General features: G+C 33.9%; 1 protein-coding gene across 2 annotated transcripts; it reads left to right on the top strand.

Moving 5' to 3' along the window:
- LOC124353669 (oocyte zinc finger protein XlCOF6-like) lies at positions 1 to 26,308 on the top strand. Of its 2 annotated transcripts, none has more exons than XM_046803620.1 (13): positions 1 to 183; positions 2,572 to 2,685; positions 3,985 to 4,254; positions 5,403 to 5,547; positions 6,930 to 7,043; positions 11,501 to 11,647; positions 12,495 to 12,568; positions 13,178 to 13,318; positions 14,647 to 14,786; positions 17,729 to 17,912; positions 21,341 to 21,594; positions 24,378 to 24,559; positions 25,182 to 26,308. In XM_046803620.1, exons 1-13 carry the CDS (start codon positions 115 to 117, stop codon positions 25,334 to 25,336), a joined length of 1,989 nt encoding a protein of 662 aa, XP_046659576.1. In that variant the 5' UTR covers positions 1 to 114; the 3' UTR covers positions 25,337 to 26,308. The 2 variants fall into 2 exon arrangements, with proteins under 2 accessions (XP_046659576.1, XP_046659575.1); XM_046803619.1 differs by having other exon boundaries at positions 25,179 to 26,308.
- The last annotated feature ends 1,054 nt before the right edge of the window (positions 26,309 to 27,362 follow it).

The raw sequence follows: 27,362 nt of genomic DNA, 5'->3' as shown, positions 1-27,362 counted from the left end.
CATTTATTTGTTTATGTTTAAGGTAGATAGGTTGACGTTATTGGTTATGCTGTTATTATTTTGGCGTGATTTCATATAAGCTATTGGATTACAATATAACATTACAAAGTAATTATGGATGCAGTCAATATAAGTAGCTTGGCTAGTGACGTTCTCCGTATATTTGACAGAACTCTAAATTTCGTAAGTGTTTTTTATAGGTTAGGTCACAATTTTACATTAACAATATATGTTTGTTGTTTGTTAACTAGCATATTATTTATAACGTCTCCTTTGAAATTACTCGTTTTTCCATTAATTTCATATTGGTAAAACAGAACAAGTCACAACAACAGTAATTTGTTATTACCATAGCTGATTCATACACTTTTCCATCTGATTCAAAGTTAACATTATTCAATATATTTTCATTTCATCCAAGTTAATCTTTTGGGTCTTATATCCACAGAGCAACTCAGATTACTACACCTGATCATAGGTACTCCAGTTTACTTCGAACTTGTAATTTAAACTAATAGAAGTTCCGTACCACAATCCACAATGGATCATTTTATCTTCTTGACATATCTTTCCACACATTCCGTTACACCAACTGCCTTAATTGATGAACATAATTACTCCTATGCTCCGAACTTTTAGAATAGGGTTAAGAAACATTTCCAAGACGAGCATTTTTGTTAACAAGAAAATTAATTTAGGGGCTGTCCCTAAATTACGTAACACATAAGTGGGGGAGGGGGATTTTCAGCAGCTTTATGCACCGTTACGGGATCTGACGCAGTGGTACGAGTTTTGAAGCAGTGTTACGTAACTGTTAAACTTTAACTATTCAATTACTTGAATTCGTTCAAAAAATGTTCCTGGTTGCCCCCATAGATTTTAAAGTTAGCATTATATTTTACTCCCTTCAAAGCAAACTTATAGAAATCTGAATCCTCTACCCAAATACCTCCTTAAATGGTAACGCATTTTGTTTAAATCTCTTTTTAAGTGGTTTTGGCTGAGTATGAGATTTTAACATTTAAGCTAAATATTGACAGTGTGATAAAAACTTTGGAGGAACTGCCTCCCTCACTCACACACTTGGTTGTAAGGACAATACTATGCGGACTGGAAAACCGGGAATGAAAGTAAACGGCAGAATAGCTTTTCTATCAGGACCAAAGTTACCTTACAATGCATGCTGTACAACAAAACATTTTCATGCCGACAGATGTGGTAATAAGTAGAGAGGCAGAATTTACACTAAGCGATCTGATTGTATGAGCCGAAATTTAGCATAATGTCGGTGCCCTACGCGGTTTAGGATCGAACCACAAAACCGAAACATAACAAGAAGAATAACAAAGATTATTGTTGTTTTTTTCTGATTGTGTAGTAGTTTATTTCAAACATATTACATCCGATACAGATAAGTTTATTGTGGAAGTGGAGCAACTCCAGCTCTGTTGCAATCAGCTGTAAGATATATAGTAGTACAAATAAAGGGACAGATATTGGGCTGAAGTTACATACTCAGAGTGTGAGTACGGTGCTGTGAAAGACACAATGTGGCAGAGTGCCCTTTGGCAGCCTTCCTTGGACAGAAAACTGATTTTCACGTAGTTATGAAAATGTTGAGCACTAAGCTAGAATGGTTTTCAGTAAAACTTTATAAATATTTGATACAACAAACATCTATTCCATTTGTAACATTAAAACTAAACTGATGATCTTAATATGTTACATTTTTGTGCTTACATATATGTAACATAGAATAGGCTGAACAAACATCTATTCCATTTGTAACATTAAAACTAAACTGATGATCTTAATATTTTACATTTTTGTGGTTACATATATGTAAAATAAAATAGGCTGAATAGGCTTAAAAATATAAGAAAAATTTAACATTCAGTTATGTACAATATTTTAAATTCAGATAACTTAGTGAAAAAGTTAAAAGTAAGTATCTCATCACTACAATATACATCCCAATGCAGATTTGAAGCTGACACTACCAGCACTGATAGCACACTTTTGCCAAGGTGTTATTAAAAATGGTGTGGGCGAGATAATCATAAGAGGAAAAAAAGCCCACATCCCTCTTTCTTCCCTGCCCTACAGGCCGATTTGTGGGAGAAAGTAGTCAAGCTTACCTGTGTGGCATTCTTTGATGTCAAAGCTTACAGTTACAAAACGTTTTATTGTTTGTCACTAGGACGGATATCACAGAGGTGAACATGACAGATTTTACTGTATTTCCAAGTTAAATCCTTGTTTTTAATGATAAACCTTTGATTTGTACTTGCTATATATGCTAAATAAAAAAATTTAATGTTAAAACAGTTTTATGAAATTTGTAAAGCTAACTAGGTGAGTATTTTATAATCATCTATAGATAATAACAAGACTTTTTCTTTTGCCAAAAAAACATAATAAAAAAAATGTTCTTATTTTAATTTTAAGAAAAACTACATATATTATATGCAATCTAGCAACAAGCCTGATTGAAATAATTTATTTAATTGTATTTACAGAATACCTTTATGAAATATCTATTTACAATTAAACCTGGTGTATAATTTTCAGTTTCAAAATGTGGGAATTCTGCAAGCCTTCTCTTTCAGCCACTCTGAAGTCTTCTACAGCCCTACTGCTGAGAAATACTTAGAGAATTTTATTGCCTTGTTAGGAGAAGTTAGGGTAAGTTTTAGTGTCCTTAACTACTACGTATTGTATAGGTTTAACGTATTTCGTACAGTGGGTCCAATTAATTGTCCAATAAAATATTTACATCTTACTAATCCTTTGTTGAGTGTATCATGAAGCCGTTGGGACCCGTAATCAAGCTTCTATTTTCAGGAGACTTCCTTTTTTGTCATGGATTGGATAGTTTAGGTTAGTTATGCAACAGTTAGTTTATTTTGAAGTGTTATTAAGACATATAATAGGTTTGTTAAAACCATTAGAGTATTTCTTGAAAATGTTCTGTAACATCATTGATCAATTAAAGCAGATAATGTAGCATAGTTAGTTATTTGAATGTGCAACTCAACGTCTATGGTCTTTAAAGTTGTTTGGTGTTGTCTGTAAAAATGTATTCCCTACAAACACTGAGGTTTTTGAAAACGGATAGTTTATATTGCACTGAAAAATAGTACATGATTATTAAAAACTAAGTATCTTCTTTGTAAACTCTATTCTACACATGACATTCCAGGATAAAGAGTGATTATTCTGCCTCTTAACCTCTTAACAGTTTTTTAGGTACCTAAAATTGCGTTGTTTTGCTGAGTTTTTTTTACTGGAAACTGGTTTGTTGAGTTTATATACATATGCTTTTTTATCCAAAAGGTTATTTTTAGTCTTTTATTCAAACTTTTGTTATTTTTTTATATATTGTTCACTAAGTCATTTTCACTATCCGCATCCCATGTCATCATCGAGCAAACGAAGCCAATTTTCTATTTGTGAGTCAGATATTTCCATGGTGTAATAAAAACTAAAGATAAAACCATAAAATACTCCAGGACTGGTGAAATGCAACAACAAAACACAGTAGTTGTGTGCGCTATGCAACTACAGGGAAACCACCAAGGTGCAAACGCCCATGACAGAAAATCAAGAAAGTGCAAACATGTAGTAAAAAACACCAGACCTACTTGTGTGACATGCGGTTTTAATAGAAATGCTTTTACACACACACAATATTACAATGGACAAGAGACTAAAACAATAACAATGTGTTATATTACATTGCGTAAAGCAAACTTTTATGCAATCACTATAACGTAATATTACATCTAAAACTGTGAAGGGGTTAATACCCTCAGTGTAATATATGTCTGACGAGATAATTTGTCATCATTCCAAATACATGTGTAAATTTTAAAGTAAAAAACACCTATCGCTAAACTCTAACTAAATGCAATAGGTCAGTTTCCCATGAGATAGGTATGTAGATAGATTAGGTATATCTCAAATTATCCTTTGTTATCATAGGATGTTCTGGGTAAGCTGCAAGGCATGCAGGAGTTGCAGAAGCAGCCGAAGCCGATGGAAGTGGTTGCACCGCCCCCTGCCACTCTGGTGGGTGGCGAACTGCTCACAGCCTCACAGCTGATGTCCAGTGCGGCAGCCATGTTTGTCACTGATCAGCTGATAACTCCTCATGATTTCATCACTCCTATAACGATATTGGGTGGCGACTATGAACCCGAGATCGTCCCAGAGCCGCCAACCCATTCGTCATGGACAGCACCAGAAGATAAGGTGACTTAGATTGCAATTATTTTACATAACCTATTTGACAATTCTTAAAATATTAGTATGATAAAAGATTTTTAAACCATACAATTTTGGCTGTGAATTTTAAAAACCACGTGTTAGACCCAGATATTATTGGCCTAGATTATTATTGTTAGGTCAAAAGTGAGCAGAAATATTGTTTACAGAATGCCTGCCTCGAAACCTTGGCAATTGAATATGAATGCTTTAAAGCCAGCTCATTTAAGTGCAGTAAGTGTTCTAATCGTTTAAAGTGAAATAAGAAGAATCAAGTCTGTAGTGTGTAATTAATCTCTAGCAGGACAGAAAAACGTGGCTTTCTGTGTTTTCTAATGTTACTGTAGAAATATTTCCACAGATGCTGGTATGTAAGCTTTCTTTAGCTATTTATTAAATTTTAAATGAAAAAATGGGTATGATTCTGAAGTTCTTTCAATATAATTTTTACAAAATTGCAGTATAAAGTAGCAAGGCGTGCTAAAAAATATGGTGTGACCGGAAGAATGACCATTAATTGAGCTAAATCATTCTTTCTCGCTAATCTATCCTTGATTCTGCTGTTGGGTGGGCTGAAATCACGTATATGCTCTTGAACAATGGCAAATTGTGGTTGTTACTGTTACTCTTAAACCTAAAAAATTTGTCTTTTGTTAAATGAAATTAGAAAGTACAAATAAAAAGTACTTGGTAGAAATGGTGCCAATCCGTATACATAGGATATTCTGCAATATTCTCATTAGTTGTCATGTTGAGAGTAAAGAGTTCAAATGTATTTTAAACCTGATACCAATTTTATCACTAGTTTTTTAATTAAATACAACCGTGATTATAAGCATATGCTTATTATATGCTGAATATAAGCATGATTTTGATTAAACTATGGCATTTATACTGTAGACAATATTTGGGCCATATTGGTAAGATGCAATATGTATATGATTAAGAACGTGGTTAGGAATGATAGAACAGGGAAGGAGCCAAATACGACTTACTCTGGCTTTTGTATCAGTGTTGACCTGTTTATGACTAGTGAGTAGACTCACAAGATTTAAGACAGTAGATTATGAAAATTCACTGGTAATTTAAATCGCTGTGTAAGTTTGATCTATAAAACATCTGCTGATTGTCCTTAGGATGAGCCTGATCAGGACCAGGAGAAGGATCAGGATGACAGTCCAGAGAAGCCTCCTGTGACCAAGGAACGCTATCCTTGTCCTGTATGTGAGAAAGTCCTCGGGTCCAAGACCAGTCTCAAGTTTCACCAGGCAACTCACACAGGTTTGACAATATCTTTGAATAGGTAGGCTACTGATTGGTTTATAGTAATAAATATAATTGTTATTATTGGTCTTAGGCTAGGAAATTTGAAAAAGAAAGTTTGTTAATTCCTTTGTAGCACCTGTCACATATTCCCAGCATCAGGCCTTCGCCACTTATGCGGCACATTAGCATACTTTCATGTTATATAACTTTTTAAGGGATAACTGTTATTATCCAATTTCAATACAATTCATATGTGTGTAAAGGAAAAGAATTAAAAATCCCATAGTGTCGGGGTTTGTTACATTTTTATTTATTTATAGTTTTTTACTATTGTTCTTTTATCAGCTGACAGCTACAATAGCTGTGGACCTCATTATATTTAGTATACAATGTTCATTTCTTATATTGATAGAAGTGATTATTTTGGGATTGATTTTAATGAATTAAAACTTTAGTAATAGTTCATAAAACACATTTACATTACATAAATTGTTTAAAAACTAATATAAAATTTAAAATCCTACAATGAAAAAAGGGAATAAATTAGTAATTATTTAATTTGTATTGTAGGTTCTAGGAATTGTCTGTAACAGTGTTCCATCAGCCGCTAAGCAGAAGGTAACTCTAACTAAACACTCAACATTTGTATGTTACATTAGTCATGGTAAAAATACATTTTTTGAAACAACATTATATTAGCATATTATGTTGACTTAAACAATTTTCTACATAGTTGTCATATATTCAGGCCTTTGGCAATTAATCTGATGTTCTTCAAACAACAGTTGGTGGCTAGGAAAAATCTTAATTCTTTCCTCAGTTTTATCAAACCAACAGTTGAACACTCTATTCTTGATCTCAACGGAACCACTGGAAAACCTGAGTCCTTGATAAGGTACCGTCTTTGTAAGCCTCCTTACCAAGGGAAACCTCTTGGAAACGATTTTGTTCATGTGAAAATAAAATGTATCAATTAAAATTGCTGTACTGAATGCTTCATTTTTTACTTTTTCTGTTGTGACAAAACCTGATTTTATGCATCAAGCTCAGGTGACAGGTTATTTAGATGGCAGTGGTATAATAATGTCAATCTCTCCTACAGAAGTCAAGTGTCTGTCTCCACATGGTCTCAAGACACTAAAATGGTATATACCATGCTGATCATGTTAAGTGGCCAGAACCACTGTCAAAAACCACTTCAACCCCAAGAAGTAAGATTCAGAGAACACAGAACATACACTTTTTACCATTGAACCAGTAACCGGATACAGAAGACAGCTGATCAAAGACAAATGTATGACCTATATAAATTTTGGTGTGAGTGTTAATGTTATTTTGTAAGATAGTTCACTTAAAAAATTATAATTGGTGTTGTAAATAAAAACTTGTTGTTTCAGGGCAAAAGTTATTCTGTTGTGAGCACTGCGGGAAACTGTTTACAACCAACCTGAACTTGGCGGCTCACCTGACGAGGCAACATAACCTCAATACCGAGTCAGCCAATTCTTGCAGTGAGTACATTGTCCATTCAGATTTGCTACAGCACCAGGAATAAGCACAGCGTTTGAAAAAATGTGAAAAACAAATTAATTTAAAATTTTGTTTCACCATTATTGAATTTTCAGAAAAGTTTTCTAAAGTTAAGCTCTTGAAACTGTGGTAGAAAAGCTTGGTTACTACACATTTTTTGCTAGATAAGTTCTGAAAACCATAACAAAACATTCCAAGAAACAGAATTTACTACAGAACCTGCCTGTCTTGAAGATTACAACAAAATGGTAACAAAGTTATTGATTGTTTTGTAACTGAGAACAAGACTTTAAATATGTAAATTTAAAGAAAGACTTGGTACACATTTTGATGCTGATATCACATGATGCTCTTTAGACTTTAATTACAATTAGCTAGAAAAATATATTAACAATGTACCTTTTAAATGTATAGACCTATCATAACATTTGATTATTTAATTTTGTTCTTTTTCAATGAATCTGTTAAAAAAAATGATATTACCTTATAATATATTCATTAAAATGAAAGAAGTAAAGTTTTAAAATGAAATGGAGCATATGGATATGTTTCTATCATACAAATTCCTGTAACCGCCATATAGAAATATCTGTATTGTCTTTGTTTAGTTTATTGTATACATTATAATTCACGAAAGTGCCGTCAATGTGTAGAAATGTGTAAATGTATTGATTTATGACCTTTGTAAAGTAAATTAAATGGCATGTCGCGCCACAAATGGATTGATAACCACGTATTACTCTTTTATCATCGTTTCATCTAATGATACGTTATGAGGTATACAGATATATCCGTACACTGCACCTACATGTACAGCGCATGTATGTATCACACGTGCCCACCAGTACAGTTACCTTTAAAAAAGAAAAATACTTGTTTGTTATTTCTTCTTCAAAGAGAGAAAAAATAATTTTGACTTAGGCAAAAACAGACCTTTAAAAAATCTCTAAATGCATGATAATTCAACCAAAGATAAATTTTCTTCAGCATTTTTAGGGTTAATGAGTAAACGTTTTTTAGTTAAAAAAAGTAAAGTAATAATGTTTGTTATCTATCCATCAGTTGTTTATTCTGTGAACTATACTTGGATGGCCTTTATTGATTTATCATTACATGTATAGAGAGGATTTTACTGCATTTTTTGTATAATGGTGTGGCACCTCGTTAGTCAAGCAAATCAAGCAATACCTGACTTGTACAACAGCATGAAGTCCACACTGGTTAGAGTCACAGCACATAACCAAGAGCAAAGCACTATAGATGTCACACCCACTAGAGCCAGTACAAGACTATGCTGTTGTTTTACCACTCAGGTACTGCTTTTTTCCTATGTAAAACATATTCTGTTATTCACCACATGTTTTTAGTTTTAAGTTTTTGTGCATGTTTAACCCTTTGCGCTCGAAAGGCCAGCAGCATTGGCCACACCAAGGTTGTAGACAGCTCGCATTAGTTTGTCTTCGCAACTTGTGTGGCCAGTACAGATGGCCGTGCTACTTTCATTGACAGCTCAGCAGCCATATTTGTTGTTTGCCTCTCCAGATTGGAATTATTTTTCAATTTCTCTAACTTTGTTTGCATAGTAATTTAAAATGTTTAAAGAAGAAATGAAAAATAATTTGAGATTTATTTTTAATGAATCTTTCTACAAATTATAAATACTGCCTTCCAGTGCATAGGGTTAATCTTATGTATTAGGTTTTTAACAGTCGAGGAATGGGGTAGATTTCAATCCTTGAAACATGGTGTTCTGTTTTTGTAATATATAATGGCAAATATCTGATATCCTTTTTTCTTTCAAATCGTCCATTATCAATAACAAACCTAAACAAAGAGTCCACTACATTTAACCACATACAGGATGTCATGTGTTGTACATGTAAAAACTTGTGGAGTGGCTGAGTTTTAAGGCACAGTCTGTTGTTGATAAATTAAGACCCTCTTATAATGGACTCGATTATGGCTCATTACTCAGTTGAAATCGGTAATACAAGTACCACTGACAGAAAAACTGTCATAGAAAGGTATAGAAACAACTTTTGATTTACAATCAGTTCTGTAGGCAGTAGGTTACAAGATAAATATAAAAAAATGTATGTACAGTGGAACCTTGATAAGTCGGATTAATCGGGACCGCGGCCGACGAAAGTCGGGTTAACGAAAATCCGGGTTAGCCAGAGAATTAGGTAAAAATTAATAAAATACAGTATATTTACAGATAAACTCCATTATAATTGTAAAAACATCAAACATATGCACATTTAATTATTATTAATCCTTACAGTACATTTGTAACTGTTCATTTCGTGGTAAAAAACTCAGTCAGCTTTGGTTGTGCCAATGTCGTCTGCCGCTTGCGTGCTGTGCGATCCCGCAGTCTCTTCAACATGAGCAATTCAGCCGGCGATGTTTCTGCCTGCCGCTCGAAATAAACCATTAGTTCGTTTAGTTTGGTTAGTTTAGTTAGTCACTGCATCTCCATGACTCATCACTGGATCTTCAATGTCTCCGTCTGCCTCCTCAGCGTCTGATTCATTAGCATCAGGTAAAAATGACGCGATCACTTCCTCGTCAGTAAGTGGCTCATATCCTCCGTTATTGTCTGCCCCTAACCACAGAGTAATGTCATTTTCATCGACTTCAGAGCAGCCATCAATATTTTGGAACATATCCAAAAGTTCTTGGGGCTGGACATTGTCTGGAGAGTCATTTTCCATATTACATTTCCCCACTGGTTGAATTATATTTTCAAGCAAGTCGCATACACCCTTCCACAGTTTTTTCCAAGATTTAATTAAGCTGATTCTAGTCACTTGTTCCCAAGATTCTGCAATCATGTACATTACAGTTTTCACATTAAATGTTTTGAGAATCTCAACTACAAAGTGTTCTCCTTCATTGTCAATGATTGTGCTTAGTATCTGTCTTCTGTAAACCTTATTGACCTTATTGAAATGTAATAGCGCTGTTACATTAGGCGGAAAAAACTTGACGGTAATGTCCCCACTGACCAGCACATCTGCAGACGGATGTGAAGGAGCATTATCAATTAGTAGGACAGCTTTAATTGGCAACCCACAATCTTTTAAATATTTCGTCACACCTGGCACAAAACAATAAAAAAACCAGTTTTTAAAAGTGTTGCTGTCCATCCATGCACTTCTTTGAGACTTGTAGACAACTGGCAGAGAATCCCGATTTACGTTTTTCAGTGCTCGCGGATTTTTCGCTTTTCCTATTAAGAGTAGAGGAAATTTATGCTTCCCCGAAGCATTGCTGCAGGCCATTATTGTCAATTGGTCTTTGCTTTTTTGTATCCCTTTGTGTCTTTTTCAGTTTTTGAGGCCAAAGTTTTGCTCGGCAACATTCTGTAAAACAGACCCGTCTCATCGGAGTTATATATTTGATTTGCCGTTAAATTTTCTTCTTTAACAAAATCCAAAAACTTGTTTTTATAGTCATCAGCAGTGCTGTTGTCCCCAGATAGACTTTCTCCTGTGATAGATAGTTCGCGAATATCATGCCGTTTTTTTCACCTATCCAACCATCCTTGACTCGCAGTAAAATTTGGTTCACAATCAGGCAACTGTTTATTCAGCTTGATTGCCTTTTCTTGAATGATAGGCCCAGACACTGGCAAACCACGTTCCCTTTCCGCACAAAACCAAACATACAAAGCATCGTCAAAAGTCTCGTTTTTAGCTTTCTTAGCTTTGCACCGATTGCCCAACTGTCTTTCGTTATCATCTTGAAACAAAATTCTTCGATTTTTGTCCTATTTTTTTTCAAATCCGATACTGTAGATGTACCGACACCATAAGATGCTGCAATTGTTTTTAAAGATTCGCCTTTATCAATCCTACCTAATGCCTCTAGTCTCTTTTCCATTGTCACTACAACATTTTTACCTTTTTGTTGCCATCGCGTAGATAAAAACAAACGCACAACACAAATGAAGAACACTATCTGAAGCACGATTGCAGAACAGAAGCAAACAATACAGTACACTACACACACCACACGGGCACAAGCGAGCGGAGCGAGGTAGGAACGGTACTGAGGGGCCAGGCGTGGCGGTAGCGTGGGAGAGGATTTAGGGAAATACGCGTCTGATATTGTTTCCGAGAATCCGGAACAATGATCACCACTCGGCCGCTGTGTGCCATGAGTCACACACTCACTGTCGTACAGTCCCATCAAATACTGATGCAACATCGATTCACGGATACTATACCACTCAAAAATATTACGTTTTTATTATTGAAATTTTTGTCTGATTTTTTATTTTTTAATTTAAAATTGGTCCGGGTTATCCGGACTTCCGGGTTAACGGGGGCCGACTTATTGGGGTTGCACTGTACTACATGACATGTTCACCGACGGCGTAGACTAGTGACTTGTTGCTTCACACATCTATAGATTATGTCCTCTCTTACAGAGGAGTGCGGGAAGCTGTTTGTCCGCAAGTCAGCATTGGAGACACACATGAAGTGCCACCTGGGAGTGAAGCCATGGGCTTGCGGAGTTTGTAGCAAAACGTTCACGCAGAAGGTAACGCGGGACACCCACCAGCTGACTCACACTAGTAAGTAACTGCGTTGTATTACAAATAGACTCTGGATTTACAAATAAATGCTATGTCTTCCCGGTAAGATATGTTTTTTCCTGATCAAAGCGATCTGAACATGTTCAATCCCAAAATGTGTAAAATGAAAACACTAATGTATTTTTTATCATTATTATATAATTTTTATTTTAATAAATGTTTTGTGCCTTGCGTATGGTAGGTAGTGAGTGAACAAAAATTGTAAACATAATGTAGCTATGTTGGGAAGGATTGATTCAATGTGAATACTGAGTTTTAGTCATTAAGAGGTGTCAAAACGATGCAAGGATTTCGTTTTGAAAGTCTTCATCGCTGACCTTTTACAGATCTGTTCAGACACATGTGGACTCCAGATTTCAGACGCTGCACTGAGTGGAAAGTGAAATGGAGCATAACTCAAAAACTGTGTTCATTTCTTGAGAGAGCCACCAAGAAATATTTGGAGAGTGTATGATATCCAGTAAGGCTCAAATATGTTCCGTAATAAAACATCACCAGAAGATTTTATTAAGGATATTTGATTTGATTTGATTTGAAGGAGCAGTCTACATAAGCAACCTCCCTAAATAGTTGAATATATAACCGTTTTAGACTGAACAGCAACAATGAAAGAAAAAATCACTTTCCACACAATCCACTAACATATTTTGGTCTTAAATTTTATAACTTCATATTTACACCTGTTTTTACTCCAACTTTCTTGAATAAATTTGTAACTTATTATCCAGGAAAATGCACCAAACATCCCTTTTTTATTCAGAGTCTATTTTTCATTGTAAAGTTGCAGTTATATCATCTGTGATTGTTCAGTGTAATATTGTTTCAGGAGACTACAGGTTCATATGTGACGAGTGTGAGAAACCTTTTCCGACCCAGGCGAAGCTCAACTACCACAGCAAGGTACTAAACCAATATATTATCTTATTTCTGTGTGAATGTTGATGTAACTATTTACTTTCTCCTTATAATATACAAGAAGTTATGTCCAAAACGTGTATGTCAGTAAATGTGTGTGTGGAATTATCAGCAGTCACTAAAGGAACAGAGCGATTTTGAAAATTTTTGCATGCAGATTTAATTAAAAAATAAGCAGAAAAATTATATTTTTCCAAATTTTTAAATTAGATTTGTACAAAAATACATATTTTATGTGAAAATCATTCATGGTCTTGAAGAGGATGGTTATTTATTACGCACGACTTTCTATTCCCGTACAGAGCCTAAACTTTTTTGAAGATTCAAATCAGTCCCAAACTCCTGCATTAAATTTTCAATTTCATGGTCAACAGCCTTAAAACTATAACAGACTTTCAGGCTATAGACTAATTCACAACAATAATATCAAGTTAAAAAATAGCCTCAATTGTGCTGAAGGAATTTAGGTTCTGGGGGAAATGATTAAAAACGAAATGGTGAAGTTTCTTTGATATCCTCAGTACAATTTTGATGGGTATCTTTGAAATGAAGTTTGTTTACATCACTCATCTGTTGTTACATTGATGTTTCCAGACACACAGAGAGCCGCAGTTCTCTTGTAATCTGTGCAGCAAGAAGTTTGCGACCAGACAGTACCTCAATGCTCACTATCGCACTCACGACTTGCAGCGCTCGGAGACGGCTCACTGTCGACTTGACACTGTCTCCACTCAGGTGAGTTTGTAGGTTATGTTACAAGCGATCTTCTTACATTTCGGCCCTGTTAAGCAATAGCAAAAGAGTCACTTAACACTTTCATTGTGGCTCAATACTAAGTGACCTCAAATACACTCACCCTGATTGTGTTGTAAGGAATCTGTTGTAGTCAATTTTCCACGGATTTGAAGAATCAGAAGTAGCGTTTTGACTTATGCAATTGTCATATTACTTTTGTTTATTTTCTTATGGATATCTGAAAATAATTTCCTTGATTATTAACTGCCTCATTAAGCTGAGAATTAATCTTAATCTAGTATAACATGACATAATTTATCTCATAACAGCCTGCTTTAGTGAAAAAATGTAATAGATTTCAATTTAAGTACAAAAAATGAGTGTGCATGCGAGCACTACGTAAACTAACAGATCACATCATTGGCTGTAATTCACAGTACCTTTGTATTAAGTTATTGTCTGTTACGTGATACAGTATTCAATGTTTTTATACAAAAAAATTCATTTTAACCTTTCACAAGTTGTACTTTTATTATTTTAACTGTATTGGAACAAATGCCAGAACATTGCTGTAGTAAAGGGGTCTCCAAACTATGGTCCGCAATCAGCCAGAAAAATTTAATTCCCATCATTGGTGAAGCGATGATCGAGTTTGGTAATGGGAATAAGAGATTCGCGCCAGCTGGACTGACTTAACTTAATTAGTTTTTATTTTTAGAGCTTATCTTCTAAATAATTATTTATCCAAACTATAAACTATTTCTAAACACCAATTTAATGTCAAACAGCTCAAGGGGATATTTCCAGATGAAAGTAAGAATATGTTTGTCTCTAAAATATGTTTGAATATGTCTACATTTAAGTTCAAAATGCTGGAGGTGAGAAACCCATGAGATTCCAAGAGGATATTCATAACCAGGCGTTGTGTAGTAAAATCCTTGAGATTGCAGAAGCCTGAAGCAGGTACTTGGCGTACCTGCCTCTTAAAATCTTTCATTTTAGCCCCTAAACAAAAGGTTTGGAGACCCCTGTTCTAATATGTACTGATTCACTAACTGATATCTATTTTTTGAGCACTTCCCCAACATCTTTAGCTTAGCTATATAATTGTAATCATTAGTCAGTTACGTAAATGTGTACACAATTTAACCTTGTAAGTAAAAATTGTGCATGTATAATTTTTATTTTTGAAATTGACTATGATACCAATAAAGAGATTTTAATGAAGAATTTTACGTTTAAAATCAGTGAGAGTTAAAAATAATTAACTCTTCTTTAAAAATTTCTTGGTCTTGAAACGCAATAACTTATTCATACATGATTTGTAGCTGGTGGAAAACACGTACAGTTGCAGTCAATGTAATCGCAGTTTCCCCAGTCAGCACACACTCTCTCAGCACGCGCAGAGGCACAACCCGTTGTCTACTCGCTACCGATGTTCCGAGAAACGGAAGATGGCTCCCAGGCAGTAAGTGGTTTTTTATTATTCATCTTAGGATGTAAACAGAGGACTTCTAGTTTTAAAATTAGAATTTCATTTTAAGCTATACAAACGTCATAATCGTATTTCACTTGGCCCAAATCTCCCTCACTTTATATTTTAATCTTCTCTCTTCCAGTACTTGTTCTACATGTTTTCTTTCTCTCTCTTCAACTAACCTTCTCTAGGTATTACTCTTTCCATTATTATTTTATGTATATCAATTTTTGTTTGTATATCATCTTTATTGTACAAGCCACCTCGGCCACATGTTGCTTGTTGTTTCTAGCACAGTTTTTATCTGACTCCTCTCCAGTCAGTCAACATTGAAATCTCTTCTTTTTAATAAAAACTTAAACATCATTTATAAGACAGCGACTCCAATGCATACAGTATATTTCAAAGGGTACAAATCTAAACATCTCATGACGTCACCTGTCCAAGAAAATAAAAATTAATACAATAAGAGAAAAAATTCTTCCTCCAACAAAATGAAGCAGAGAGCTTAAATTTGGATGTTTTAAAGCTTCTACGTGCATATAAATTTGTTGGAAATATGCATAAAAAGAGATCATGATGGGAAAGAAGAAAAATATGATAAAGATTCCATGGCATTACGACGAAATACAAACCTAATTACAGTGACGAATAAAGGTGCAGCTTTATGGTGTCTTAAGGGTAAGGATAAGAGTGGACAGTAACATATCCACAAACGTTTGTTGAAATTGGAAGTGAAGAGATTGATAATCCCAGAGTAGCTTAACATTGTCACACATTTTATCAAAGTATCCTAAACATTGGAAAAGAATCAAGAGATAAATCCAGCAAGAATTATCTACCAGGAGTCTCCTTAACCCTTATAACGTCAGTATATCTTTTCACGACTTCCAGCAAACGGCACAATATTAAAAAAAAATTTTTTTAATGTGTAAAGTTCATTTTTATTTTTACTTTCTATAATTATGGTAAGTATAAAAAAGTAAAAATTTTTAAATTATCTTGTACGTACATATATTTATGGTACATTAAATTGTAGATATAAATAAAGTCAAAATAAAAGGCACACAAAATTTTATTAGCTAAACTATAAACATTACCAGACAATTATATAAATTACACTTGTGATAAATATAAAAAAGAAATGCATGATTGTAAATATACAACTAACCTAATAGTGTTCTTTTATATAAACAGAAAACACGACGAAGGAAACCGACTCAGCGATGGTTAGACACGCACTACCTGAAGCCAAACTGCAAACAAAAGCGCGCGCGCTGTACGGCGTCTGTGCCGTGTGGCGGGGAGAGTGTCTAGACACTGCGTCTATTGTTTCAAACAATGTAACGCGACAGCTATATTTTGACGCTTGACATAGGTCAATAACCCACACACATGGTTGACTCATACCGTTAGTGACATTGATCGGATTTAAAAGGAACTTAAATTTGCTATAGATGCAGTTTTGTGTCGATGCGCCGTACCGCGTCTTTGCCGTTTGGAGATAGTTTGTCTATGCGCCATACGGCGTCTGTGACGTTATAAGGGTTAATGGTAAAACCGATAATTATAGGTGAAGTCAGGTTAAACTTCCTGAACCTTTGTTGAACACACTTAGAAGTAACAAAAAACCTTGCAGTGAGGGTACAACAAGTGCACTAGCAATCACCATGGTTAAAAGAGCTTCAGTGTAATTATCTTAATAGGGACTTCGTCACTTTCTTGCTAATCAGCCTTTCAATACCATTGATTAATTCCATTCATTAATGTATTTCTTGACTCTATTGCTGTTCTTGAAAAATACAAAAATATAACATTTTGTTTACATTACACATTTTTTTTCAAATCAAGTGTAAAATAACACTTCTTTTCCTTAACCCTCCGACTTATGACCAACGGCACAGACGTTCATCAATACCGCTTGTGAACTGATAAAGACGGCACAGCTCTCAGTTAACTTTCTGCTATTACGCAAAAACAGTTTAAGTTATAAAGACATAATTTTCACCAGTTGAATTCTCTACTCATAAATACCAATTCATTTAATATAGTTTATATTCATAATATTACTCGTTGTCAGCTGATATCGATTCAAATGCCGTACGGCATACAGTTGATGGACTATGCCGCTGGTGACGCGCTGCACGGCCTTGACATTCTTTATTGCTATTGTTGCTAGGTTATTATGTAGCCTAGTTGTTTATAATTGATTGCTATGTGGTGAAACTGGTGACCCTCATTGTTCAAATTATTTACGTGATGTATTGGATGTTGAAAATATTACTTCTCAGCATGAAAGTGACATATCGGTAAATAAAGTGCATGATGATATTTCTTTGTCAGTTGTCGAGTCTGGATGGTTATAAACTGGTGGAATGTAAGTTAGGTTGTGAAAACTGATAGTAACGGTGAAAAAATTCGTTATCATTACCTGATATTCCTCTTACCCAAAGAATTCATCAAACACCAATATGGGTATGCGTACTGTCCAAAAAAGGAGGTACACATTTTACATTTTTATCCAATAACTTCTTTGTGTTGTACATAAGTGTATAAATGTTTTTTTTACTACAAAACTGTGTATATCTGTCATAAGTCATGTAAAAGTAACATGGTGTGAAATAAAACATTTACAATACACATTTTTTAGTTTATGTACAAATAAAAAAAACACTACGCTAGTAATTGCATATTTTTATAATTTACATTTTCCTCTGGTTTTTAGTCAAAAATTTATATAGAATACTTATTACTTAGAATTTTGCACATATTTTAAAAAATATCTGAAAAATACGCTGTGCAAAGACAAAAACCAGCGTACCACTCTGGGAGTTTCTTATTGTCAGTCGAAGGGTTAAAGAAATATGTAATTGCTACAATAAACATTATTCAGTTACTCTGCATTCTAAGTAGAAAACTGTGTTTGTTGTCAGGAAGCATCCCTGTGGCGTCTGCGGTAAAGAGTTCCTGCTGAAAGCAAGCCTCGCCCACCACCACAGACAGAAGCATGCTAGCGGACTGAGTGAGAGACAGCGAAGACCTTTCAGCTGCCAGTTGTGCCATAAGACTTTCACACTCCGTGCCAAGGCTAGGCTACACATGCAGATACATACACAGGTACTATCACTCGAGAGGCTAGAAAAATTTCGTCTATCTGTCTGTCAGCATGATATCTCAAAAACAAAATGACCTACGGACTTGAAATTTTGTATGAAGCTTTCATGTTTTTTGTATGAGCAACACGATTTCGATTATAGTGCATGTCACTCAATGGAATCTGGCTGAGCATTAGTGAATACTTTTACATTGGTCTTATGGGTAACCACAATGGCAACATAAAGATAGCAGAATAAATAAATTGTAAGCAAACTGCTAGCAATCATATGTGATTTGAGCATGTGACATTTTTATTTATAGAATAAAAAAAAAATAATAAATTGGAAAAAATAAGTAATAATATTTTCCTACTCTGTAGCTTTTGCTGAATATGTTAAATTTTGTTTATTTTTATGTACTCTTATTATTTACTTGTCACATATGCTGGCAAAACTCCTAAAAAAACAAGTGGCAGTGAAGGTGAATATAGTCGATTATTTTATGGACTTGTTGACGATTTCTTTTGAGAAAAATTGTAAAGTTAAAGATGTTAAGGTTAAGGATAAGCAAAAGAAGGTAAAATTAAAATGGCTCACACCTGAGCTGAAACAAATCAATGAGTACAAATTAGCCCTCTACGATAGATATAAAATTAGCAAAGGTACAGCCCAGGAACCAGACTACAAAAAAGATTACATCAAAGCAAAAAGATTGTATAAAATACGAATAGGTCAAGCCAAACGGTTGGAGAATGAATGTTACATAGCAAACTCTAGTAATAAGTGTAAAGCTGCTTGGGAGATAATTAAAAAAGAGTCTAATTCAACAACCCAGAGTTCAGAGTGTATTATAGATTCTAGTACCTTTAATGATTATTTTGTTAATATTGTAAGTAGTTTAAATCTTAATAAGAGTAAAAGTGTACCTGATAATAAAGCTTTAAACCTAGTTAATAAGTATATTATACATAAAAATATTGTTACAAACCTAACTTTTAATTGGCATGAGATTAAAGCAGAAGTTTTAAACTGTGTCTCTAGATTAAGTAATTCAAGTAGTGTAGATATATATGGATTCTCGAATAAAACCATAAAAAATGTTATTGAAGGAATAGTAACACTTCTTACATGGTTATTTAATAAGATGTTAGAGCAAGGGATTTTTCCCAAGGCACTAAAGCTAACTAGAGTGTGTCCAGTATTCAAGAAAGGGGACAAATCAAATCCCTCAAGTTACCGCCCAATCTCCTTAATACCTATACTTGGTAAAATATTTGAATTAAACATTAAACAGCAACTTCATTTTTACTTTGTCCAAAATAATGTATACTGTCAAGAACAATTTGGGTTTATTCCAGGGGGAAGTACAATGAAAGCAGTAGAGACTGTAATTGATAATATTCTAATGAGTTTTGAAGAGCGTATGACAACATCTGCTATTGACTTAACTGAAACCTTTGATTGTATAGATCACAAAATTTTAGTGGATAAGTTTCACAGTTATGGAATTAGAAATAATGAGCTTAATCTACTGTCATATCTAAATGACAGAAAACAGATGGTTGTACAATGTAATGATAAATCTAGCTTTAAGAATATTACCAGAGGTGAGCCTCAAGGCTCGATCTTAGGTCCTTTTCTATTTGTAATGGCAGTCAATGATTTCTCATTCAATGTGACATGTAAGTCAGTGTTATATGCTGACGATACTACTCTGATTAACAGCACAAAACATTTAGATGAATTAATGGACAAAGAAAATCAAACATTAAAAATGGCATTAGAATGGTTTGAAGCAAACTCACTTGTTGTAAATAGTAATAAGACGGAGAAAATAGTTTTTTCTTTAAACAATCTATTATTAGAAGAGAGTACTTCAACTGCTAAGTTATTAGGTATTTGTTTGGACAGTAAGTTGGATTGGGCCTATTATATTGATTACCTTTGTAAAAAACTATCTAGAATAGTTTATCTTCTAAGAAAGTTAAGAAATTGTGTATCTATTGAAACATTGTTATTAGTTTATAATGCCCTTTTTCAATCGCAATTAAGATATGGTGTAACTTTATTGGGAAACAGTACTAGTGCACAAAGAGCATTCATATGGCAAAAAAAAGCGGTTAGGTCAATAAAAAATGTATCAGACAGAGAAACTTGTGTTCCTCTATTTAGAGAGTATAAAATTATGACACTGCCAAATCTTTATATTTACTGTTGTTTGGTAAGTGTAAAAAAAGTCCTCCCCAGCTTTACAATTAGGGAACAAGTACATGGGTATGATACGAGGAGGAAGTATTTTTTAGATCTTCCTCAAGTAAGATTAGAAAAAACTAGAGGTAGCCATATTTTTATGAAAATTAAACTGTTTAAGAAATTACCACAAAATGCATGGATTGTACCTTTAAACAGTTTTAAGAGAGTATTAGAGAACTGGTTCAGGAATAATGTTTATTACTCAGTCTCAGATTTCTTAAGCAGCGATATTACATGTTTATGCTTTTAAAATTAATATTCGTTGTGTGTCCCATTGATTTGTTAAATTATAAACCGTAATTGTTTGTTTGTATTTGTTTTATTTATTCATGATATAGTATGTGTTTTATTTATATCTGTATATACATAAATGAATAAGCTGACTTTGTCTATCGCTGTAATTAAGCTTAATGACGATAAAATATTTCTGATTCTAGTCAGCGCTTAGATGGTTAAACTTATGGCAGCTCTGTAGTTTACTGAGTTAGTTTGAAATACTAACTCTTATCTTTTTAAGAATTGAACTCACTTAGGGGCTGTGGTCCTTCAAGGTAATTGAAGAAAATGTAAAGTTCCTGCAATGTTTAGAAAAGATCAAAAATATTTTCTGAGAAGCGTATGTTCTATAATCATAATTATTATAGGTGTAATGTTTGTAAATTATTAAAGTCTACGTTATGCAATTAATTTATCATTTACATAGTAAATAAGGAAGTAATTTTGGCTAAAAAATTAGCAAATTCACTTAAACGTTGGCATTTGTGTGTTTTCTATGTTTAAATTATAAATTTGTTCAGTTATGGCATTTGTATTTTTATGAAAAATAAAATATTTTCAAACTCTCCTACATATATTATATATACATGTCATAAAATAATAAACAATTTAAAACTCATTATAAGAAAACTTTTGTAAGCAAAATTTTGGTTTTGAATAAAATTAATATAGGATATTTCTTTATTATTATTTAAGACATTTTTCGTTATATGATATTGAAAAAAAAACTGCTACAATGAAGAAATTTGTAACATTTTCCTCATTATTTATTTAATTAAGATTCTTTCTTGGCACGTCCACCTGATAATCTGTATTAAAAATTTAATAAATTGAATATATAAAATAAATAAGTAAATCATATGTAGGATTTCTGAATTTTGGTCAATTTTGAGAGAAGAAACATTATTTGTGTAACAACAGGCGGCCCAGCACGGATGCACCGTGTGTGGGCGGATGTTCCGTCGCAAGGACTGTCTGCAGCGACACCTGATTGTACATGCAGGCCAGACGCTATCACTACCCTGTGACATGTGCGGACACATCAGCGCCAGCCCGGCCGCGCACCGGCAGCACGCTCACTCTCACAACCACTACAAGTGTGACCGCTGCCAGAAATCGTTCAAGAGTAAGACTGCGCTGGATTACCACACACAGACTCACGACGGGCAGTTCAAGTGAGTTATGCTTCAGTGGCTAGTACCAATATGGGATTCAAATGGCAGTGACAGGTTTTGTTAAATATTAAAAAATGCCAGAAACCAAATTTAGGATAGGATCTATAGTAATAAATTAAAATTCTTTCAGCATACGGTATAATACAATATTATATAGGGGATGAATTATTGAATATATTGAAATCAATGGATTTAGATATTTGATAATAACACAATATTCAAATTTACAAACAACAAGAAACACCAAATTACTAAAGGAGATAAATTAATAATGTTTCTGCCTCATCTTAGAATGTATTATTGATTAAGACAAGCTAAACTTAAAATTCAAACAATGTTTTCACCTTAACCTTAAATGTCAAACATCACTCCCTCTAGTCTTTTGTCAAATTGATGGTTCTGATTAATAGGAGGGAGGCCATAATTTGCTTGACCCTAGCAGTTACTCAGTATCAATTTGACTACAGCTAGTCAGCTGTTTGTTACAACAATACTGTTTTGGGTTATGGAAGTTAGTAAATTATACATTGTTAGGAGTGATTTTATTGTGGGAATTAAACTAGTAAACATGTAATAAAATTCATGATTGCTGTCAAGTGAAATTACTTACTCTGTATAATATTTTTACATGTTATGAACAGTATTGCATGTTCAATTGTATCAATGTCTATTCTACAGTATTTATCCACATAGTGAAGATAAAAAGAGCTGCTAATTTCTTTAATACTGTACCTTGAGTAAAAAAAATAATGGTTGCCTGTAAAGTCGGTTTTACGGGTGAAGATTTTACGTGACAACGTCTTTTTCTCAGTAGAATATTTATTGATATGAATATTATTAAATTGCACAATAGGAACAAGGAATTGAATGAAAATAAGAATTGCACAAATTTTAACTATAGAAATATATTTTGTTTACTAAAACATTGTACATAATTTGAAATTAATTAAAATTTGTTATTGTAAATGGTAAAGTTGAATAAACCATTTACTAAAATTGGAATTTGAAATTCTTGCTAAACACAGTTAAATTCTAACTCCGCGCGTGGTGATTGGTCGGTTTAGTTCGTTTGTTTGGTGGCACTGTTATGACAGGTTAGAGGTTATAATTTGTTATTTTAAATGTTTGACTAGCAATACGCGCTGTTTCTTCTCAATCGACTGAATTACAATTGATTGCAGAGTGATTTAAACTAATAATTTACTTAACACTATCAACATTTGTCAATAGTATGACATAACCTATAAACTCAGTTTCTCAACTTTTGTGTCAATCTAACAATTAATCAATCAATCATAGTTTACGATAATGAAATATCAGTGTACAATTATTTACCTTTATTGTTGTAGTTGTTGTAAATGACGAATCTAAGCACTCCACATTTTCACGAATAAACATAGTTATCTGCTTTATCCCGTGCGGCGGACCCACAGTTATCTGCTTTATCCCGTGCGGATCCCGTGCGGCGGACCCACTGGACGGGCATCGTAACGTTACCGGGCGTTACACTTTTTCATGAGTGACTCCGAGCCGCAACCTAATTTAAGACGTTGTCACGTCAAAAAGAAAAGATGCATAGATTTTACAAGGCTGAGATTAATTTTTTCTACATGTTGACAGAACGATTCCTGTCGTTTTCTAGATATTGATGTCATTATTCTTAGATATTTTTAACGTTATTTCATGCAAAATCTCCTTATACCATTAGTTTTTAAAATTGAAGGTATCATTCTTGTCAAATTTGAAGATTGTGTACTATTAATGTATTTGATGTGTTGTTATTCCTCAAATTAAGTATAATGAATCTTTCTCCATTTTTGTTTCTTTAAATGTTTATATTTATACATATATGAAGACTAATCTCAAGGATGTTGCCACAACTTTATCTGTTTGACCTATTTGTACTATGGCATTAACCCTAGAACTGGCAGGAAATACAGTTGACTCGAACAGCAACAGTGGGTATCCTACGTGAGCTATCTGCACATTCTAGACATCAAATCAGGATAGTTTAGGTCTAAGACGCTACTCTCAGATGAGAGAGTTAGTTACCCTTGGAGTTGCGGGTTCGATTTCTGCGCCTGACGTTAGGGACTTTTGCGGCCTGGTGTACAGTTATAGAGTTACTGGTAAAGCTGGTGGGAGGGTCCACCTTAAATTAATGATGGTTAGCTTGATTGGAAGTTGACAGGATCAATATATTCATGTATAAGTAAGTGTACCAGACCCAAAACATCTATATTTTGCATTAAAAAACTACTTGATTTATATCTATGTTATGTTCTATAAGGCATTTATTATTAAACCATGACCATAATAATAGCTTTTAAGAGTTCAAAAACCATTTAAACCACAATAACACCCCAAAAGTTTATACTGACAGTGAAAAAAAGTGTGCCATGAATTACAACTTTGCCATTTCTAGGGTTAAACTTAGGTATAATTACAGTAATTTCATTCATAACATGATAAATCACAAGTGGCAGTCCTGCAAGGACCATTCCTTGATTGAATGGTTTAATTTGATAGATAATTAATATAACTTACATTAATTAACAACTGAATCTCAGGTACGATAACTGACTTCCATCTCATAAGTGAATATTGGCTAATCTAAATGGAATATGGTGAAATGGATATATAATTTGGCAGCTAAGGTGATGAATTGAGTTGGTTCAACACAAGTTATATTGTTTTAAAATTATCAGTATCCAATAATTAACCAAAATGTCAGATATGCCATTTGGATATCCAATAATGACAGTATACCGATGGCCATGCAGGTACCAGTGTTCTTTCTGCGGAAAGCAGTTTGTGCGCAAATGTCACTACCAGGGCCACCTGCTGTCGCACTCCACGGATCGGCCGTACAAGTGCGACACTTGCGGCAAGGGTTTCAAGGACAACAAGACCTGTCGGGAGCACAGCAAGCGTGTCCATGCTTCCCAGCTGGTCCACAACACTGGTGCGTAGAAAGATTACTATTATAAAGATTGCATAGAAGTATCATGCCTTGTTTAACACAGATCTGGCTTTAATGCAGATGAACAATTTTTTATTACGAAACATTTAAGATTATATAAGTTGCCTTCTAACTTGTGAGAGATCAACAAGCCAGCTTATTTATAGTTGTTAATGTTATCTGCGAGTGTTTAGAAAAGAATACGAACCTAAACTGGCTAGTTAGTAGAAAATAAATCCAACAAATGTTTTGGAATGAACAAGATAATAATCTTCTGGCAGCAAATACCATATTGCTACGTCCTAATGTGCTACCAGTATTATAATTTTGAAAGAATCATGTTATTTTTATTTTTAACATACTTTTGTGCTTAATGACAGTGTAGGTGCAAAGTTATCCTGTAAAACTCAATACATATCAGAAATGAGTGTATCGAATGAGAATGACAAATAAATATTTTAATACCAAGTATGTGGCATGTGATTTTATAACATCTTGGTAGAAAAATTAATAGACAATTAATTTGGATGGTCCAAATCGAAGATGCTCAGTTAATTGTGAACAGAAGGGATAAGATAATTTCTGTGAATTATCTTAATTTATACGTGATCGTGTGTTTCAGCAGCGGAGCAACTGTCAGCCAATCAGATGGCTCCGACAGAGATCACAGGAAATGATATGACAGCGAGTCAAATGGCCATTCATACACTTTTGGCTGGTGATGATGCTACTTATGGACAAACCTACGATCAGTTCCAGGCGTGTGTGCAGCTCCAGTAGTTTAGCTGCAGATTGTATCTAAGCTGTATCCACTCTCCAGGAGGGTTCCCATCTGGCTGGTTATACCTTTCACTGGTTATAACCTGCATGTGTTGACTGGAGTGGCTGGGTACAGAGCTTTTTTTTAAAAAGGAGAGGCCGATCACCTTTTAAGCCTTATTCTGTCCGTCTTCATGGGCCACTGGCCTGTGCGAGGATCTTATCAAACAGAATAAAGGGGAGAGTCGATACAGTACAAGATCGATGGTACTGATAAAAAGTGCTTTGGTCACAGACAGGATTCAAACATGCGCTATCTCTTACTCAGACTCAAAGTCCAACGTCTTAGACTGCTTGGCCATCGGCACTCCCAAAAGCTGGATTTTCCGTCTTCCAAGGAGATATGATAGATTAATGCCTAAAATTCTTCCTCATGGATCTCGACAGGAGGCGGCTCCTACTCCCAATCTTACCCATCCAGAATATCTTGTCACTCCAGAAGCAGCGCAAAGCTCCTTTTAGGACTACGCGCAATTTCTAAGCTTCTTGTTTTGAGAGAGAGATAAAAGTTCTTTATCCGAGATTGTTACTAAAACTTTTTCAGTTCATACGTTCTTTTGGAGCATACTTGTTCAAATGAAAGGTTGTGAAAGTTGAGCAAAGTTGTGATGTGATTTTTCCAAAGTATTAAGTCTTTGACCTTTCTTATTTTTTGTTCTGATGAATGAACACAAAATAACTCTCCTTTTTAAAAATAAGTAAAAAACTTTGATCTTTTTGTATGGCAAAGAACCAACAAAACTTTAACTTGAATGGTAATTAGTCAACGTCAGTGAATGAAAATTCACACCAATAAATGTAAAATAAAATAAGAGATCTGAACATTCCAAGGCAAACATAACATCAACATTATTTTATATGTATATATTTTTTGTTAATACATTGTTTACATATTGTACAGTTTTGTTTTGTAAATAAACTCGTTCTACCTTTGCAGATTGTTTTCTTTCATCCGTATAAATTGAAGTACCTATATTATATCATTTATAAATTGAAGTACCTATATTATATCATTTATAGATATTATGTTGGGGAAAAATGACATATTTTAAGTAATATGTGAAATTAAGTAAAGACATTATCATGATAAAACCCAGATACAGTTGTGTCTATTGGAAAAAAGAGAGATTGATTACATACAATAATTGTGAATAATTCCTTTCACTGCTGTCACCTGGTTTTCCGGACATTGGCAATTTAAACTCTGCATTCGGTTTTACAGACAATTACAAAAAATAATTTGTAAAATACATTAAAAAAAATTGATTTAATGAGTCAATCATGTGTAAAATTAAATTATTTATACAAAGATAACTCGTTTATAGAAAGAAATCCACATATATGTGAAAATACAGAAAAGGAGCACACACTAAGGCTAGTTGCACACACACCGATTTTGGACGACCGATTTTTTACCGGCCGTCCAAATTCCAATGTGAACCGGCGCCGATCAGCTGTCGGCGTGTGTGCCAGGTTCCGTTCCCTCATTGAGTTCACTATTGGAATTTGGACGGCCGGTAAAAAATCGGTCGTCCAAAATCGGTGTGTGTGCAACTAGCCTTAGTTATAATATCTTTCCTATTGCTAAATGTTTGGAATTTATTCTGAATTGTAAAAATGTTAATAATTTAAACTAAACTCAACTTTTTGGTTCTCTGAAAATTTAATGAGTGCAGTTTTAGTAAATAAATTCTCAAGATTGAAAAAATTTTTTTTTAATTTATGTGAGTTCTGTATTTTTATTTATGAATTTATAAAAGTCTGATTTATATAATTGTTACAATTTACACATAAACTGTGATTGTTCAATTTGTTGTTTGAGTGCATTTTTAGTTAATAAACACCCAAGGTTGAATTACATTAAAAAGATTAGGTATACGCTAGGTTTGTTTATATGGGTTGCAAATTTAAGATTTAACAATTAAATGCATTTTTAGGTTAAACAATGCAAAATATCTAAAAGCAGCCTGGTATTTTTAAGACATGC

Source organism: Homalodisca vitripennis, chromosome 2 (genome assembly GCF_021130785.1).
Source record: "Homalodisca vitripennis isolate AUS2020 chromosome 2, UT_GWSS_2.1, whole genome shotgun sequence".
Classification (NCBI taxonomy): domain Eukaryota; kingdom Metazoa; phylum Arthropoda; class Insecta; order Hemiptera; family Cicadellidae; genus Homalodisca; species Homalodisca vitripennis.
Note: the sequence above shows the minus strand (reverse complement) of the source record. Positions and strands in the feature narration are given on the sequence as shown.

Coding starts and splice junctions, on each gene's coding strand:
- LOC124353669 (XM_046803619.1), top strand. CDS start 115: ATGGATGCAGTCAATATAAGTAGCTTGGCTAGTGACGTTCTCCGTATA. Junction 12,569..13,177: donor AGCTCAACTACCACAGCAAG/GTACTAAACCAA, acceptor TGATGTTTCCAG/ACACACAGAGAGCCGCAGTT. Junction 17,913..21,340: donor ACATGCAGATACATACACAG/GTACTATCACTC, acceptor GTGTAACAACAG/GCGGCCCAGCACGGATGCAC.